Source organism: Phoca vitulina, unplaced genomic scaffold (assembly GCF_004348235.1).
Source record: "Phoca vitulina isolate PV1807 unplaced genomic scaffold, GSC_HSeal_1.0 scaffold2, whole genome shotgun sequence".
NCBI lineage: Eukaryota > Metazoa > Chordata > Mammalia > Carnivora > Phocidae > Phoca > Phoca vitulina.
This window is the reverse complement of record NW_022589705.1, coordinates 44712859-44733411: the sequence shown is the minus strand read 5'-3', so window position 1 is coordinate 44733411 and position 20553 is coordinate 44712859. Positions and strand designations below refer to the sequence as shown.

The following is a 20553-nucleotide window of genomic DNA, read 5'->3' as shown; positions in this document are numbered from 1 at the left end:
AACTTACTGGTCAGACCAGAAGGCTAGTGAAATCCATTTTGGATCTTCCAAGTACCATGGCAGGCAGCATTCAGTAATTTATTCACTAATCTTATTCCATGTTTTTTGATATTAAGAAAAGAACATCAGCTATCTATAGCCCTGTATTTGAAGTGTTGGGAGATAAGGTAACATGGAAATTACATCATCAGACTGAAAGGCAGTTTGCAAGATTTCTACCACATTATATGTTAAAAAAAAAAAAAAAGAAGAAGATACAGGAAGGGAAAAATGAACGGGGGGAAATCGGAGGGGGAGACGAACCATGGGAGACTATGGACTCAATGAAACAAACTGAGGGTTCTAGAGGGGAGGGGCGTGGGGGGATGGGTTAGCCTGGTGATGGGTATTAAAGAGGACATGTACTGCTTGGAGCACTGGGTGTTATACGCAAACAATGAATCATGGAACTCTACATCAAAAACTAATGATGTTAATGTATGGTGATTAACATAACATAATAAAAAAAATGTGGAAAAAAATAAATAAATACTGCTTACAACACAGGGTATTAACATCCTCTGGTCTTCAGTGAGGAACTTTGTAACCAAAGAAAAGGTGTGATTACAATCTCTTTGTAAACTGGATACACAGAATCCCTGAGGCAATAAATACCATATCATATGTTAGGGAAACCTGAATATTTAGTCTAATAAATAAAATACGTGCAGGCTGATACTTGCTAATAAATATATGGCAACCATTGCTGTCCAAGGGAAGTTGACTATTTTTTCTAGTGAAGAGGAACATGAGGGCACAAAGATAAGATGGTTCTTGAGAATCTTTCAGGATCTGTTTGCAACCAGAGTTACTTGCTGCAGTTAGAAGGGACAGAATAAGTATAGACCAAAAGTATAAAAATGAGGTGATTCTAGTTATTCTCCTGAAAACATCCTAGCAGAGAGGAACTACTTCCACTCTAGCCCCAACAAACCTTTAGAAAATAACTTCCCTTACCTGAAAAGGATTACCTAAGCACCAATGCAAGTACTTACATACCTCCTATGATCCTAGTTGAGATGTCAGTTGACCACCTGACATAGCTCTTAGGTGTTACTGCCAAGTAGAAAAGAATATTTAGTGGTAGATAGAATGTTTGGAAAGGAAAACTTTGCCTAAATGTACTTCATCTAACTTTTTCATCATGAGTAGATTTGTAGTTGTCAAGATAACAAATTCTCAAATGGCAAAAGAATGAAACCCAAGCTAAATTCAACAAGATGTTTTTGCTTTAGGTCTATTATTATTTTTAACCCTCAAATTTTGGAATGAAAGAGCCCAGGTGGATGACCAGTCTAATAGAAAAAGTAGATTTGTTGTGTTTTAAACAATTTTTTGAGTCACTGCCTCTGAAAAAAAAGAAAATAATAGGAGAAAATGAAAGTGTAATGTTTTCCTTACTTCCTCTCTATTAAAGTTAAATGTTTTTTTATGGGAGATATGGTTTTTCAAGGAAGACAGAGCTGCTCTTCCAGAGCTGGGACAACTGTAGGTTCTGGACATTGTTAACCAGGAAAAACAAACAACAAAACAAAACAAAAATTTTACCAGTAAAAATGGGTTTATCTGAGATTAACAGAGGATTTCAATTCAGGAACTGCAAGTGTGGCGAAACTATAGGCAAGTCCAACAAAGGCAAAGAATATTATTTATGGAGAAAAGGGGGGAATTTGGAAAGGCTTGTTTTGAGCATGAGTCCATTAGCAAAAAGCCTAAGTCCAGGGTGATTATGGTAGTCAATTTCTTTTTTTTTTTAAGATTTATATATTTATTTGAGAGAGAAAGAGAGAACGTGTGCATGGGGGTGGGGCAGAGGGTGAGAATCCTCAAGCAGACTCCCTGCTGAGCTTGGAGCCCAACATGGGGCTCCATCTCACCACGACCCATGAGATCATGACCTGAGCTGAAACCAAGAGCTGGACACTCAACTGACTGAGCCAACCAGGCACCCTGGTAGTCAGTTTCTTATAGGAGTTGCAAAGTACATCTTTCCTTCCAGGGAGAGGGGCAGTGCAATTGATGATTCTTTCCAGTTGATGATTCTTCTGTTGGGGTCTTGTAATTGACAGTTCTTCCCATAATTGATGTCAAAAGTGGTACCCCCCTGTTTCCTCCCCCTCTATCCTTCCTACCCCATTTTAGTGAGGTTTCCCTTTATTAATTTTCACAAAGTGAAGCAAAAACTGGAGAGAATATGGAGAACCAGCAATGTGTGACACACAGCAGCAGGCTAGATATTAGAAAGGTATATCTTTTCATTCTTCCTAAGTAAATTTAAATAAGTTTTAGAGGTTAGGATCTGATGGCATCCACACTTCTCAGAGACATAGACTTTCATTGATTCTCAGGGTTACTTACCATTTCTTTCTTTCTTTCTTTTTTTTTTTTATTATGTTATGTTAATCACCATACATTACATCATTAGTTTTTGATGTAGTGTTCCATGATTCATTGTTAGCGTATATAACACCCAGTGCTCCATTCAATACATGCCCTCTTTAATACCCATCACCAGGCTAACCCATCCCCCCACCTCCATCCCCTCTAGAACCCTCAGTTTGTTTCATTGAGTCCATAGTCTCACATGGTTCGTCTCCCCCTCCGATTTCCCCCTTCATCCTTCCCCTCCCGCTATCTTACCATTTCTTTTTTACAAAACTTCTTACTATAATCCTTCCTTAAGAACATATATAGAACTAAGTGTCCCATATAATGAATGCATCAGAACATTCTTAAAAAAATAATAAAAAATTATAACAATATAGTGGTGTTGTTCAAAGCAAATTTTCTTTTCAATTAGCTTCAAAATTAATTTGTTAGTGCTGAATATCAATTCTGCAGTAGTGCTTCTTTGGTAATTATTGCTTACCATCAAGGCTCCATTAAGTTTCATGTTTGAAATGATGAATGTGTACTTCTATTGATTACTGCTTGTGATTTAATGAGTTATTCTTAGGGTAATAATGTTTTTAGCAATATGTTTATTGTTTTTCCAACATTTGCAAATTGACTAAACCTTAAGAAGTTTATATATATATTTAAACTCACAGTAGGAGTACTAAGTCACATTTTTTCTCAGGCCCTTTGGGACACTGGTTTAAATAAACTACTTTAGTAAAGTCTCCATTATAGAGAACTCCACAGAATTATCATATGTTTCCATGCCAAAGGAATTTAGAAATGAAAAAATATTTTTATTTCAGTTCTGGTTATGATTTTATACAAGTTCCTTATTTTTCCATCTCCTCTTTCTCTTCTAATATTCTTTCTACCTTGAACCTACCGTGAAGATATTTAAATTGTTTAACAGTTTTTAGTTTTTATAGTATGTTTTTCCAAGTTCCCAGTTTAAGGATGGAGTCAGGCACACAGTCATTTATGTAAACAGTCACAATATTGTTCTTTAAGAAGCACTCATATGAAATGGAAAAGTCAAACTGATTTCCTCAGAGGGTTATAAAAAGGACTGAATAACATATAAATATATAATATATATATGTGTGTGTATGTGTATATAAAACACCTATTACAGTGCCATAGAAATGGTTGGAACATGGGTTCATTTGTTTGTTTTTAAATTTGGCACATGCAGGACAATTTATTGAAGTCAATCTCAAGCAAAATCTGAAGTCAGTAGAGTCATTAAGAGCCTTTCAAAATTAATTCTCATGGAAGCAAAAAACACATTTGGAATTCCAAAATATTTGTAAAATAAAAAAAGGCAACATCTCAGTAAATAAGTCACTTATTTACTCAACATCTCAGTTAAAGTACGGTTTTCAGTGAAGAAAATTAAGCTATAGGGTGACATGATCAGATTTGCAACTTTAACAGTTATGGTGAAAGTTATGAAGCAAATTTGAGGAAGATAGAATTGAAGAGTCTGTAGACTGAGGGGTCGATTTAGGGACCATTTCAATTGCCTAGAGATCATGTGACCCAGTTTAAATCAACGACAGTGGAGTGAAGAGGAAAGACACAGATATACTTAGGAGACAGAGTCAAAACACTTTAGTAAATGATTGAATTTGAACTAGGAAAGGCTGATAGAAAGAACAGGATGACCCACTGGCTGCTAGTTTGGGAGATTTTGGTGAATTACTGTGATAAACAGGTACAGAAAAAGTTGGGGAGATATGGGAAAGGTGGGAATGGTAATAGGTAGAAATACTGAGTTTCGTTTTGGTAAAATGCTCTGGTAATGAGGTCCAACTGATGCACAGATGCAAAGACCCAGAGAGAAGTCTAGAATTAAAAGTTTGGGAATCATAACATAAAATTCAATGGGCAATCAATGAAAACTTCTGAATTTCTAGTTGTGGAAGAATGATTAGATTAATCAAGGTAAACCAACATAGTAAAATATATAAGAGTCATTAAAATTATGTGTTTTTTAAATAATAGAAAAATGCTCAAAGAATAATATCAAATCAAATAAACATGGAATGCGAAATTGCTTGTACAGTAAAATCTCAATTGTGTAAAAATCTCAATTGTGTAACTGGCTAGAAGGAAAAGCATTAAAGAGTTATAATGATCATACTAGGGTTAAAGGTTATAGTGATTTCCCCCCTTCTTCTTTGTATCTATGTTTTACAACTTTTCTTTGTGCATTACTTAAAAATCAAATTAGGGTAAAGGATGGCTTCCTGGAAAAATAATGACTAAGGTGAGGACTGTGTAGAAATCAGCCAGGTGAAAAGGAAGGTAGTAGCAGAGGTACAAAGGTAAAGAATACAGCGTGTACAGAGAACTACAATCAGTGGAGGGTTGTTGAAGCATAGCGTGATGACACAAGGTGGTCAGAAAGGAAACTAAATAGGAAGGTATGGTAGCTCTATGGAGGCTTGTTATGTTGAGATTCGATCCCATGTACTTTGAACAACTGTTAAGGAAATATACACAGGGTAGTATATTCATTTGCTGGGCTACCATAATGAAGTATTATAGAGTGTCTTAAACAACAGAAATTTATTTTCTCACAATTCTGAACGCTAGCAACCCAAAATCAAAGTTCCAGCAGAATTGGTTTATTCTGAGGTCTCACTCCTTGATTTGTGGATAGCTGTCTTTTGCCTGTGTCTTCACATGGGCTTCCCTCTGTGAATCTATATCCTAATCACTTCTTCTTATAAAGACACGAGTTGTATTGGGTTAAGGTCCACCCTAGTGACCTCATTTTAACTTAATTATCTCTTCAAAGACCTTATTTCCAGATACAGTCACATTCTGAAGTCTTAGGGATAAAACTTCAACATACGAATTTAGAGGACAAGGGAGACTGTTCATTTCATAAGGGGGTGATGTGATTAAATTTCCTTTGGTAACCATGTGGAATATGGATTTCAGGAAGAGGGAATGGATTAACAGGCTGTTGTAATAATCCAGGTAAGAAATCACCATGTTCTGCAGAATAATTAATGTAAATCAGTGAAGGTAAATGAACGTTTAAAAAAAAATCCAGAGAGAGCAGCTGGTTTAAAGGGGAAACAATGAATTCAATTTGGGAAGGTTTAATTCTATACCTAGATTACAGTTAAATATAGGAATCTGAAGCTCAAAGAAAATTGGGCTGGAAGTCTAGATTTGGGCATCATTAGTACATATGTTATGGGAGCAGATCCTTGTGTATTGACTGATGAGAGCAATGGACTTAGAACAGAAAACCAATATTTACAGAACAGGCAGAGAATGAGCTCATGAAGGAGATGTTAACATGCGAGATGAAGTAGAAGAGTGCCTTGTCGTAGAATTTAAGGAAAAGCTTTGATGAAGGGAATAATCTATAGGCAAAGAAAGCAAAGAGCTCCTAAAGAAGATAAAGACTGAGAAATGTTAGTTGGATTTGGAATTAGAAAGATTTTTGGATGCCGATACCTAACAACAATTCCTTGAACTTTTATGTGCCAGGCACTGGGTAGAGAGCTATAAAGTGTGCATTGTATTTCATCTTGAGCTTCGCTCAGTAAACTAAGATAAGTGTGACTGTGTCTGTTTTATAGATTAAGAAAATAATCACTCAACGGAAGTCAAATAAGTAGTTTCAGGTCAGCAGACAGCAGCAGATGTGGGAGTCATTTCTAGATTGCTTTCTATGTCACCAAAACTGGCATGACTAACTACTAGCACTACTGAGAGCTCCCTAAGAGCAAGGCAGTATCATTAAATCGGAGGGGCAATAAATCTGGAGAGCAGTGGGTTGATGACTGAATGTTTGGTGAGGAAGTAAGATAGACTGCCTTTTTCAGAAAAGGAGAAAGAAAGACAGAGACCAACTCATCTTGCTCTCTATTGTTGAGTACATTGCCTGGCACAAAGTAGCTGCTCAATAAATTTGAGTTCAGTGAACAAGAAATAAATGTTAACTTGAGCTAGGCATAAAGTATATATGTTATGGGTAGGAGAGGAGGTAGCAGAGTCGTAGATTGCACACAGCCCAAGGGTAAGGAGCCAGTAGAGAGAACCGCACTGAAGAAGAAAGAGGAGAAAACTTAAGAACCCAGATCCTTCCTAGAAAATGTTGGTAGGGTCTGGGATCAAGTGCAGAAGTAAGAATTTGACCTGAATAGGTGAAGAAATATATTTTTAGGTTGAACAAAAAGAATGGGGTAAAGAAATAAATGTATAAGGACATATGATAAATTGCTTCATATTCCAACAACTCTCTCCATATTAAGCTCCCTTATAAAAGAATATCTCACCATTTGTAAGTTATTTGCTTTAAAGTTTTAATATATTTATGCATGCAATTCCCTATGCCTGGAATGTCTTCTTTTTCACTGTCACCTATTGAAAAATAAAGACTCAGATCATAGATCATCTCTTCATATTATTTCTTGAATTCCCCAAACAAAATCCTGTCACTCCCTCCCTTTTATAGCTCTTAATACACACCTTCTGTAGTGACTTGGAGGCCATAGATAAAACACCCCTCCACTTATTTATTAAACTCTTTTGAAATACCTTGGTGTATCAATAAAATATTTTGAAATGTTATAAGGTATATTTTAGAACAAAGGAGTCTCAAAAGTTGAATGATCACTGGGTGTTATATGAGAGTGATGAATCACTGACCTCTACCTCTGAAACTAATAATACATTATATGTTAATTAATTGAATTTAAATTTTAAAAATTAAAACAAAACAAAACAAAAAGAGTTGATTTAGCTTGCACACAATTGCATTTTATTTAGTTCAACCTTTCATATACAAATAATATGTGTACAGTTTAAATTTTCTTATTCGTCAAGTGACTACATTTTGTAGTAAAAGCATATTCTTTATTCCTTGAGTTTTAATAAACTTATGCTGCAAATGACACATAGATTGGGAAAATTTATCCAATGTATTTAAAGAATAAAATGTTGCTTGCCATTCTAAAGATGTCTCTATTGATCACCTTTGATGTTTAAAAAATGATTTGTACTTGTGCCCTATCTTCAAAGGCAAATGGTATGCTGTAGTACTTTAAGCTTTCAAGTGGTGTTGAATTTTGGCTGGTTTAATAGTGGAATGAGAATACTGACTGCTATATTATTGTTCTGTTAGACAAATTCATTCTTGAGTAATCTATATGCCCTTTGAGACGGTCAAATGATAAGGCAGAGAGATCTGAGACAAAACACTAAGATTTAATTGTTTTGAGTCTGACAGGTATCCAATTGCATATTTCAAATTATCCAAGAAAAGTACACAAAGTGCACAATCAACTTGAGCTTGAACTTGAGCTACATAGTATTATCTACATCTAATTTATAAGATACAGTAGAATATATAAAATATAATACTTTTGTAATATTTGCATATGCTGTTATTTTCCTTATATCACTAAAGTTAAGAATATGGACTTAGTAAATATACATTGGAAGAGTTAAGATATGATGTGAAATAGCTATGTCAATTTGTAAATAAACACCTCTTTTTAAATAACTACTTAATATTACGCCAAAAAATAAATAAATGAAACTAAAATTCTAGAAAAATCTATGAGACAAAATATCCTCACAAAGAATCTGTGTATGTATTTCCTGTCAATTAAACATGCAGATAGGTAATTTTTATTCAAATAGTTTATGTGCATTCCTAATCTACCTATTATAAACCTGGAATTGTTCAACTTTTAGAGCATTTGCCAAGTTTTTCTAATATAGTTAATAATTATATGGATTTGAGGACTCTATTTCTTGCCTTCTGTGAAAATGCTTTAAGATTAATGTACACTAAATTCAGTTGTATGTAAAAATATTGTAATGTAAAATTATATTTTTATTTTTTAATTGAAAATATAGAAGTATCTTTAGATGGAGCAAAGAGAAATTTCTATTGTAGCTAAGGTATTCAATTATCATTTAATATTATGTATAACCATAATTGCATTTATCTGAGATGCCATAATTTGCTTTTTTTAAGCATATCCAATTTTTAAATCATTATATGTTAGTAAAGCATTTAATTAATTTGAAAAAATGTAGTACATCAAAAATTGTAAATAAAATATGTATAAGTCATTAAGTGAAATGTGATTAGTGGCTTTTCTGGAAAAACTGGAGAACAAAATTAAAACAGAGTAATAGCATGATTAATTGATTCAGGATGGCTCCTGCTGAAAAATTATGTTCGATAAGAATCTGTCATTATAATTTGTGATCATTTGTCCCTTTACAGTATAACAAATATAATGGATTCAGGTGCACAAGCTGTATAAATGACTGTCATAAAAATGCCATTTTTTAAATAAAAAAGATGGTTACTTTACTGATTTAATTCAAAATAGCCATGGTATATTAATCTGTGCTACTGCTGTGTTTCCAGAGATGGTAAATATTTTGTAAATTATTTTGTTCTATTATGTGCATTTATCATTTTGCATTCAAGTCAATGGTCTTTTTTTAAATATGATTCAAGATACAAATTACACATATTTTTATTAAAACATGTGGGCAAAAGCTGCTGTTTAAATATTTAATTTAAAAAATGGGAGGAATGATTATTTTCTACAACCCAAAACATTCTTCCAGTCAAAATTCATTTTATAAAATGTCTTCTACAGCATGTCTTCTTCCATATATATCTCTCACTGGTTTCTTTCAGTGATATTTTCTCATATAAGAGCTTTTTTCAAACACTATACAGATTGAGCTGAATTATATAATGGGAACTGATATATTTGAAAAGAAAATTTTATGTTACAGAGGACATGCATAAAGTCCAGGAGTCCCTGGGTAGCTCAGTCGGTTGAGCATCTGACTCTTATTTTCAGCTCAGGTCCTGATTTCATGGTTGTGATCTCTGGGTCATGGGGTCATGTGATGGAGCTCCATGTAGGACTCCCAGCTGAGCAGGGAGTCTGAGAATTCTCTCTCTCCTTCCCTTTCCCTCTGCCCCTCCCCAACCCCACTCTCACTCACACATGCTCTCGCTCTCTCTCTCTGGGATGAATGGATAAATTTTAAAAAATAAATAAGTAAAATCTGTTCTTTGCAGAGAGAAAAAAGGATGCTGAAATTCGGCGTAAAATACTGATGGGGGTGCATTCGTATTTTGCCTTAAACGGCATGCATCAATAATGCTTGTTATTGTAGAGAGTTAATTTAAATGCGCAGACATAATCTTGGAAATGAAAGTTTACAGGTTATTTTTTGAGAAAATATCACTCAATGATCTTTATGTGAATGTTTTGCTTTCTCCTTTCAGGAAGTATGCATGTTTTGAGTTATCTGGTCCAATTCCACTCAGTTTAATTTTGTTTCTATCTTATCTGATATTCTTCCTAATCCTAGAGCTGTACCTTCTTACAAAAATCTTGTTTAAAATCTATTTCTATGGAATTGCATTAAAACAAACAAACATTCCACTTCCCTCTACTGTAGACCAATTGGTAATTATTTTAGTCACCTTCTGCCTTAGGAGTTCCATCTTTTGGGCATTGAAATTGATTTTTCTCATCTTAGCATCTGAAGATCCAGAGTGTGCCCCTTGCCCAATCGCCTGAGACTATACAGTGAGTGACACCTACAACAGAGGATGTGGAGGCAGCAGCTTTTCGGGCACCAGAAATGGCAGCATCAGGAGCATCAGCACGAATAGACTTTGTAGAGGTAGTTCTCCCAAACTGTATTATTGAAACCAAACATTTTTGGTGTGCTACCTGCTGATGGGGGCTGCCTTCTTACTCCTTAGATTTATGCAAAATGTTTGGTCTTTGTTAAAGTTTAACAATGACGTTTCTGACTAATACAGAGAAACCTGATTTTTTTTTTTTTTTACAAGTGTGTTCAGTTGCCTTAAATTTCAATGAATACAAAATTTTACCGGTCTCAGAAAAACATTACCCATATTTTTGTCAAATTTATTTCATTATTTGTAATATAAAGCTGCTGTCGCATATAATTTTTGTATAAGTATTTTTGAGTAGATCAGAATAATTCGTCATTTAGAAGTCATCCTAATGCAGTAAATAGGAGAATTTCTCTAGTCAGTTATCTTCAAAGGCTGAGTATGGTTGCCCAGTTTTTCTGCCATACTTCCTAAAAATGTTCCATTGTGAACTTATTTTGCAAAGTGAAAGATTATTTCCAGATAGCCCCAAGTCAAAATATGAAAAGCCAGTGATTGATTGGTTTTGGAATCTTTTTATTTTATGTAATTTAATGTGAAACAGTTAATTTTGTAACTATAAAACACATTTGTTAATTAACGACATTGGCTTTATCTGTGCAGTTCAATGATTTATAGCATTGCAATTTGCATGTAAAATGAGTCTTTGTAATGATGTTTTGCAAAATAAATAAGAGTCAACATAATGGGTGCATTTACTTTAACTCTTTAAACATATGACTTAGAAGTAGGATAAGTTTCCTAGTGGGATTTTGAAGAGTTTGAAACTCAACTTACAGAGGGCTTCATCTTGGTGCAGTACGACGTATTTATCCTTCACCACATCTTAACTTGTTTTTTGGAACAAAGCAAGATACAAAGAATTTATACTCATTCTATTGTAACTATTGCTTGATTAAATATAATTAGAAAGTTCTTTTCTAACCACATATGAGCAGGATACATTGAGCTTAATAGCTCTGCCTTTTTTGTTTTGTTTTGTTTTGTTTTTATTCCATTTCGCCATTTAGGAAATTACAAACTGCCATTTTTTGCAAAACCTACCCTACAGAGTTGAAATGCACTTCTCTGAATATTTGTATTCTGTTTTAATATATTTTAAGTATGCAAAATATATAAAATAATAAAATTATGTCCTAAAATGCTAGCCCTTTGTAAAAAGCACATATACATATGAAAGTATGTTAGTATTTTTAGCTAAAATTGTATGAATGCTGATTTTTTCATGAGTACTTATGAAGATCTGTATGTAAAAATTCATAAATCTACTTAATTGTACAACTTTGCTTTTAGCTGTGTGTGCCATATGGTAACTGACTTCTGTCATTCTTACATATATTGCCTATATCTCTAAAAACTGTATTTTGAAAGGTATGTTGCTATCCTAAGAACACAAAAGTAAATCTCTGACTCTGATTTAAAGTAAATTGTGCTATTTTAGTGTAGGTTTATAACATGTTCTCACCATGTCCTTCAAATACCATTTTAGAGATTGTTTAAAACATTCTGCAGGAAAGTAGCTTTAATAATTAAAGAAATACTGCTGTTCTGCCTCTACCACATTCCAAGGGAGAAACTGGACTTTCCATTGTTAAAATTTTAAGGTCTTATGGAGCTGCAATTAAAGTCTGCAGCAAAGTGCAGTAGCTCTGTTGGATAATGATTTTGTTGGCATTATCTTACTGCAGTAAGCCATGTTGAATTTCTGGTCTTAGGATAATTACAATTGAAAGCTTGTGTTTGTAGGATAAAGGAAATTTTCTGATGAGAAGAAGTTAACAAGTAACTTGAATAACTTGTCAAAACTGGAATGGTTTAAAACTGCATCAGCAAAAGTGATTACAAAAGTAAAAATTTAAACTAATGCAACTGAATGTAATACTTGATCCATTTTTGCCCACTGTTAGTGCTATTCATCACTGTTAACGTTCCAACAAGTATAAATGATTATAAATTCATTCACAATGTTTATGTCACTCTAATCTTATGCTAAGAGAAGTCACACATACCAACTTGACAAAAATATTAAGTATATTCATTTTATAGTCAGATAATTTTTAGCCTTTACATAGGTATCTTTAAACTAGATAAAATGGTAAAAGGACAAATGTGTTTATATGCATTTGGAGTTCTTGAAATAATAATAATTTCCTATTGTGCTGTCGTTTAAAAATATATTGATTATAAATTCATGAGTAGTGGGATTAGCATATTAAACCAGAATTTGACTAAATGTACTTAATAATAAACAAAAACTAAAACAAAAAAAAATACCCCTTAAGAAGAAGGCACACAGTATATGCTTATCCTCTCTCCAGGATACAGAGTACAATACAACTCTTTCCTACCTTGTGAGATAAGTGACACTCCCAGGAACCTGGACCACCATGTACGCAACATATTGAATTGCCCTTCAACATTTTCTTGACATCTCATGAAGTGAAGTTCAATTTTTGTGGCTCTTAGGAATGCCTCAGAAAATAGGATACATCTTCCCACTGCCCTGCAAGTCCATTAAGAATTTCACATATTCTCCCATCCCTATTTTTCTGTTCATATCAGATTTTACGAAGATTTCTGCCATTTTGTATTTTCTTTTTAATCAAGTCAACTTTTCTAGAGCAAAACGGGCAGATCTAAATTTTGTCACAAAAAATATGATTCTCCTCTCAAGTTTCAGTCAAAAACAAAATGTAAAGAAGTCATGTTAGGTGTTGTGTTATTTTATATTGCTTGCTTTTGCCACTAGCAATTAACATAAACTGGATAAAGACAGATAGTTTATATTTATTTACTGGCATAAAAAAGCAAATATTAGTAGGGCAAAAGTACATCAAATGGATGTCATTACAGTAAAAATAACACATTCAGAACAGAAGAGGGTTCGAACAGCCTGCGGATGTACGGACTACACAGTTGCTCAAAATCTCACTGAAATAAAAATCTGTCAAACCAAGAATTGCCTCCTCTTCCTCCCACACACAACTTGCTTTGATTTCAGATGTATGATACATATGGATATAACATTTGAAACCCAAATTCTTAGTCACCTCTCTGCTTGGGCAAATTTTGGAGAGAATACAAATTTTAAATTCAGTCCAATTCAGTTAACATTTATTGAGGACCTACTTTGTGCCTCATATGAACTAATATTAGACTTGTGACTAATATTAGAGACACCAAGTACAACAGACCCCTTTCTGTTAGGCAGATTACAGTCTAGACAAGTAATGCATTACATATAAGACAGCATATTACATGGGATTATAGAAAGGTGATGAATGAACAGAAATAGTGCAAAGAAGTACTTAATCTTATTGGTAAAATCTATGTAAGAATTCCAAAGGAGATGAAGTCTAAGGATCCTTTTGGACAATAAATTGTAATTTAACCAGTGGGCAGTAGGAAAAGGAGTTTTACTTGAAGAGGAACATATCACAAGGAATTAAATGTGCAAGTAGTGTGCGTGAGGAAGAAGTGGCCATAAGGTAGATAGAGGAGATAATCACGAAGAGGCTTGTATGCCATAGTTAGACTTTATTTTGTGGGCAATGATGACATTTTAATGAAGGGGGTTTTGAGGAGAGAAATGGTAATTTAGATTTGTGAGTAATGGGATTGAAGTATATATTGCATATCATAAAAGTCACCCATTTTAAGTGTACAATAATTTTTAGCAAACGTATAGTTTTGTGATCATCAACACAATGCAGTTTTGAACATTTCCATCACCCCCACCAAAAATTCCTTGTGCTCATTTACAGTATATCCTCATTTTGATATCAGTTCCCACAGCAGCCCCAAGCAACCACTAATCTGCATTCTGTCTTCATAAATTTCCTTCTCTGAACATTTCATGTAAGTGGAATCATATATGTAGTCTCTTGTGTATGGCACCTTTCACTTAGCATAATGTTTTTGTGATTTCTATCCGATTGTTATGAGATAAACAGAACAGCAGTATTTCACTCCCAAAGACACTGTGAATAGTGGGAAAACAAGAGGTATAATAAGGATGTCCTGTGAAGCTGTCCACTGTGTGGAGGATACAAAGGATAGAGGGACCAAGATGATGAGGACAGGATGGCACGGAAAGACAGTTCAGTCAGGGTAGAAGAATCAGAAGTTCACAGTAATGTAAAAGTAGAAGAAAACATGTCAAGATATTTTAATAAAATTTGCTGAAGACTAAATCTTGAACTTCTATTTCCTCCCTATCTTAAAGGTTTGTAATGGGTATTTGTAAACATTGTAAACACTTGTAAATAGGACTTTTGTGGTTACTATCTATAGATATCACAAGCTTTGTTAGCTTCTTGAGTTAAAATCACTTCTCTGAAGAATGCAGTACCCTAGAGAAAGCCAAGAAATCGTGACAGACTGACATCTGCAGTTAAAGCATAAAAGCTCAAAAGTGAATCTAGAACAAGCTGTATTTTCCTTGGAAAACCACTTGGGACAAATGTGATCATTACATTGAGATTAGAACTCCAGTTTTTTAGAGAATGCGAGATTGATTTAGGAATTCTTGTTCAGTTGGAGAAACACGTAGGTGGCATTATGAGGCCACCCAAGTATTGAAAAAATTAAAGTTCTTTCTGCAAAAGAAGGTTAGAAAGATAAGTCTTCTGGCACATTCTCTGGGCCTACTTTCAAGCTTTGCCTCACTAGCTGAGAAGGGCTGTCCTGCTGATCTGGTTATGCTATGGGATTGAAGATAAAGCAAGTTTTGGAGTTACTTGTGTGGACTACTAGTTACCAAAAACAAACAAACAAACAAAAAGCACAAGATTATAGTACAGCTGATAGAATAAAAAGACTGAGTGCTGGCTGGAATATGCCCACCACTTGGGTGTACCAGGAAGGACAAGCTCAGAAAAAAGAAGTAACTCAGTAGGAGAGCCTGACAAGAATCTCCAGGTTTAATGTCATGACTGGCTTCAGGCCAAAAACCAATTAAACTAAGCAAAGTTGGAATCTCAGAACAAAGCAACCAAGACAGGTTTCCAGAGGGCCTACCCCAAAAAAATCCCTTCCTGGAACCCCCATCTTTGTGCCCCTGGAAGCCGGAAGTAGCCCTGCCATGCCCCACTGCTGGAGGGACTCTGGTACACTGCGGTCTCTGGAGGTGATGAGTGACTTCTTGGCTCTGACCAGAGACCCTCTGGACCCATCCCAGGGTAAGGAATGGAACTCAATTCCTAAGCCACAGAGTTAGAGTCTCCTGGCTTAGCCCGGAGTAGATGAGACAAATCCAGAACCCTCAATGTTGCTGTTGGTTTACTTCTTTTAGAGTAATAAGGAGCATCCACCAGCCACAAAACTCAAACTCTGGTCTTAAAAAGAGAAGAGATCAACTACTAATACCAATGTACTTAAATCATAAGAAGTTGATATTCCTTTGTGAAATGTCCAGAGCTGTTGGACAAATATTTGCATACTCTGGGGTTGGGGAGAGAAAGAGATACATTAAAATGGAATGGGATAAGATGGACATTTTTCTATTTTTCTTCCACTTTGCCCACTTAGCTTCTTCCTCCACCTCCGTTTTCTGAGAGGAGAAAAAGACAACAGTCACTGGAAGATTCTTTCAAAGAAAAGTTATTAGAGGAGAATTGTAATCCCCTGTGGGCTTCATGTGGAAGCTGGAGGTGAGGGGACATGACAGCAGGAGCGTACACTGTGGGACTTTATCCAGCACTTCTTCCCGTATATGAGGCCTACACATCTATCCTTCCATTCTCTGTATTCCACTTAGAGTTTAGTTATTTCTTTGCGTTCTTTCCTTCTGTATTTCTTAATTGTAAGTTTCTTGAGGACAGGGTTGGTGTTTTATTCATCCTCCAGGGTACCTAGCATGGTGGCTTGCAAAGGATGTGTTGTACAGCTAAGAAAGAAGAAAGAAAAGAAAGATAGAAAGGAAGTACCACTTACCAAAAAGAGGGAGAGAGAGAATAAAATTACTTCTGTTTGGGAGGAAGGGAGGGCAGATTTGAGAACATTTGATCTAGGCTTTAAAAGGAAATTTACATTCCCACTATTGGGGGGAAAGCAGTGGCAACCAGTCAGAGGAAATGACAGATGTAGAAATGTCCCATGTATGGAATAAGGAAAGCTCTGATTTTGCTGATGGTTGAAATAAGTCAAAAGGAACAATGAAGTAAAAGTGTAAAGGTAGACTGAGGTATTTGGATCTGACTAATTGATTGCTATCAAAGGATTCTTGACTATGTGAGTAACAAGGAAGAGTTGGTATTTAAGGCAGGAGTTAAAAACTCAAGTAAGAGAAAATACATGTTAGTGCAACATCCTATAAAGAAAGCAATTGATGTATTTAAACACAGTACAATACTTATTTTTAAATCTCTTCTGACCATCTGGCACTTTGATAGAACCTGAAGATGCATGAAGTCATATGCGTTACAACTCAAACTTTTTCTTCCCTTCTAATAAAACATAAATCTACACAAAATGGATTTAGCCTACAAGTGGGCTTGTATTCCTTGACAATGAAGGGAAACTAATATTTATTTAGTGGATATGCAAGACTCTTTACCCACAAACATGATTTCATTAAACTTGTAACAACTGTGTAAGGTATAGGTTCCCACATTTTTACCAATGGGAAAACTGATATCACTCTGATAGAAAATGAGAGAACCTGTATTCAAACCCACTTCTCTCTCCAGCACTCCATAATGTATCATCTTCACCATTTGCATACAGACTATAGCTCTGCTTAAATTATATTTTTAGCAATCTCAAATTATTTATGCTGATGTTGCTCATTTGATTGGTTTGCCTCCACAGCACTTGATTAGAAATCAAATTATATTAATACTTCTAGTAGATTAGAGATATTTGTCACACATGACAAGAATTGCTTATTCTCTTGAAATGTACATCAGGGGACAAATGATACCCTGAGGAGATGATCAGTGAGTTTCATAAGGTTATAAGACTGTCAGATTATTTGTAATAATGTAAGATGTTCATTGTGCCTTTGCTTTATGGCTCAGTGTCCATAACTATCAATTTTATCTTTTCAAACTTTTAAAATAAAGGTGGTTTCTTCTTTTATTTTTCATTTCCTAAGATATAAGATTATAAAGGTAACAATACCTCATACAGCTAACATGCATCATACTTTGCAAAGCCTATTAAAAAAATGCTTTTAACAATGTTTTTCTGACCTGCACATTAGCCTGGTAAGGAAGGCATAAAAATATTTCCCTTTCGGCTAATAAGAATTTTAATGTTATTTACTATCATATAAATAATATTCTTTGTGCCACAGGCAATGCCCTAATTTTTGTGTCAACTTATACTATTTATTGATATATATTAATTTTATATTATGTTTCTCCTTGAGGACAAATGTTTAGAATTGTAATTTTTATTATAAGTTTATGGTTTGCAGGATTTCACACAAATTGGTAAAACTTTGAAATATAAATTGTTTTATACACTAATTACCATAAAATACAGTTAAGCAGTCCAGGATGTTTCTATACAGTAATTACTGAACAATGTACTTTCAGTATTCCTTGATATAATAAATATAGAAACTATGTAGCTTCTCACATCAAAGCGTTTGTTATTCTATAAAATTTTTAAACTTATTTTTTAATACAAAATTTGTCATATTTGAAAATCAAACCCTTATTTTCTGTGATGCAAATAATCAGTATGCATTTGCAATTTAGGGAAAAAATAGAGAGAAACCAGATAAAATTTTAGGAAAAAGCAAAAGAACATCATTCTTATCAGCCTGCTGTGATTAATAGACTTATGTGGCCATCTATATTTGTAAAGGAAGGCTGGGGAAAAAAGATGATTAAAAAAGTAGTAAATGTGGACTCAGTGAGATGCAGATCTATAAACTGTCATCGTAGTTTCATCATTTAGTAATTCTAACAGAAGTGCAAAATGGTACATTCAGTCAACACCAAGCTTAGGGGACAGGATAAGAAATCAGTGTATTTAACATTAGTGACAGAAAACTCAATAAAAGAATGAAAATTGGAATCAGGGAAAACTTGCCCAACATTTGCTGAGGACTTACAATATGGTAAGAACTATACCATGTGTTGAGAATTTCAAAAATATATTCAGTCCTCTCAATGAGTTCTTGATTTTCTGGAAGAGATATTCTAAGCCAAACAAAAGTCATGTGCAAAAGCAGAAAGATGAGAGAGAAACTGATGAATTATGTAAAGTACTAAGAGATTCATTTGGGTGGGATGCACTAGCTTGTGCATTTCAAGAGATGAGATTTGAAAAGTAGAAAAGAGCCTATTCGAAGAGGGCTTTGTATGCCAGTATATGAGTCAGATCAATAAAGAAAATAAGCTCAATTCAGTCAATTTTGCAAGGAATTATGCCCACTTAATTTTACCAGAATCTTAACTTTCATACATAATATAATTGCTGATATTTATTGAATTCTAAATCCTTTACATATGTTAACTCATACAGCCCTCACATTAACTCTTTGAAGTAGGTATTATTATTATCCCCATTATAAATACGGAAACTGAAACATAAGGAAATAACTTGCCCCATGTCACAATGCTGATAAGGTAAGGGGGAAGGATTTGAACCCTGGCAGCCTGAGTCAGAAGCCTTGGCACACCTGAGTAGAATCCATCCAAAGTGGACTAAAGTTTTGAAGATATGTGATGATATATTTTTTAGATATATTATTTAGAATGCATATTGAATTCAGGAAGATTTTGCTAATACTTAGTAAAATACCCAAATCTCCTTTAAAAAAAAAAACAGCTTTATTTAAATATAATTGGCATCTAATAAACTGTGCATAAAGTGTCCACCTTGATAAGTTTTGAAACAAATATACCAGTGAAATCATCACTGTAATCAAGATAATGAACATGTCCATCATCCTCAAAAGTTTCTTCATGGCACTGCTCACTGACTCCCCACTCAGACAAATACTGTTCTGCTTTCTCTCACTACAGATAAGTCTGAATTTTCCAGAATTTTTTATAAATGCAGTCATAGAGTATATTCTTTTTTTTGTCTGGCTTCTTTCACGGAGCATAATTATTTTATTTGTCCATGTTGTAATGTTTATCAATATTTATTGCTGAATAGTATTCTATTGTATAAATATACTATGGTTTATTTTTTCACCTCTTTATAGATATATGAATTGTTTTCTTCCAGTTTTTGAGTATTACAAGTAGGCTGCTATGAATAGTCTGTACAAGTCTTTGTAGAAATGTTTAGAAAAGAAGTTGAGCACAAGGAATATATAATATATGTTCTTATTTACGTAGAATACAACATGAGACAAAACTAGTCTATGCTATCAGAAATTGTGATAGTGGTTATCTTTTGGGAGGTAAGATGGTGACTAAAAGAATGGTGCATGAGGGGGCCTGCTTTTGGACTCTGGAATATTTTGTTTCTTCATCGTGATATTGATTACATGGGCAACAAGTTCAGTATATAAAAATTTAGTGAGCACTATACTTTGGATATGTATTCTTTTTTTTTTTTCATTTTAAGTACTTTTTTTTAAATTTTATTATGTTATGTTAATCACCGTACATTACATCATTAGTTTTTGATGTAGTCTTCCATGATTCATTGTTCGCGTGTAACACCCGGTGCTCCATTCAGTACGTGCCCTCTTTAATACCCATCACCAGGCTAACCCATCCCCCCAGCCCCCCTCACTCTAGAACCCTCAGTTTGTTTAAGAGTCCATGGTCTCTCATGGTTCGTCTCCTGTTCAAAATCTTTGGGATGCAGCAAAAGCAGTCCTAAGAGGAAAGTATACAGCAATACAAGCCTTTCTCAAGAAACAAGAAAGGTCTCAAGTACACAATCTAACCCTACACCGAAAGGAGCTGGACAAAGAACAGCAAAGAAAGCCTAAACCCAGCAGGAGAAGAGAAATAATAAAGATCAGAGCAGAAATCAATGAAATAGAAACCAAAAGAACAGTAGAACAGATCAACGGAACTAGGAGCTGGTTCTTTGAAAGAATTAACAAGATGGATAAATCCCTTGCCAGACTTACCAAAAAGAAAAGAGAAATGACCCAAATCAACAAAATCATGAATGAAAGAGGAGAGATCACAACCAACACCAAAGAAATACAATTATAAGAACATATTATGAGCAACTCTATGCCAGCAAATTAGATAATCTGGAAGAAATGGATGCATTCCTAGAGATGTATGAACTACCAAAATTGAACCAGGAAGAAATAGAAAACCTGAACAGACCTATAACCACTAAGGAAATTGAAGCAGTCATCAAAAATCTCCCAAAACACAAAAGCCCAGGGCCAGATGGCTTCCCAGGGGAATTCTACCAAACATTTAAAGAATTAATACCTATTCTTCTGAAACTGTTCCAAAAAA

General features: G+C 34.4%; 1 protein-coding gene across 11 annotated transcripts in view; it reads left to right on the top strand.

Annotated features, from left to right (window-relative positions):
* Window positions 1-20553, top strand: part of LRRC7 (leucine rich repeat containing 7) — a 533169-nt gene that overhangs the window by 309462 nt on the left and 203154 nt on the right. Inside the window, exon 8 of one of the 11 annotated variants that reach the window (XM_032426380.1) lies at window positions 9991-10135. The exons of 9 other annotated variants lie outside the window; for them this stretch is intronic. In XM_032426380.1, coding sequence (XP_032282271.1) covers window positions 9991-9997 — 7 coding nt within the window. In that variant the 3' untranslated portion in view covers window positions 9998-10135. Of the gene's footprint in view, window positions 1-9990; window positions 10138-20553 lie in introns of those variants that run through there. One more of the 11 variants, XM_032426372.1, reaches the window with a different exon arrangement.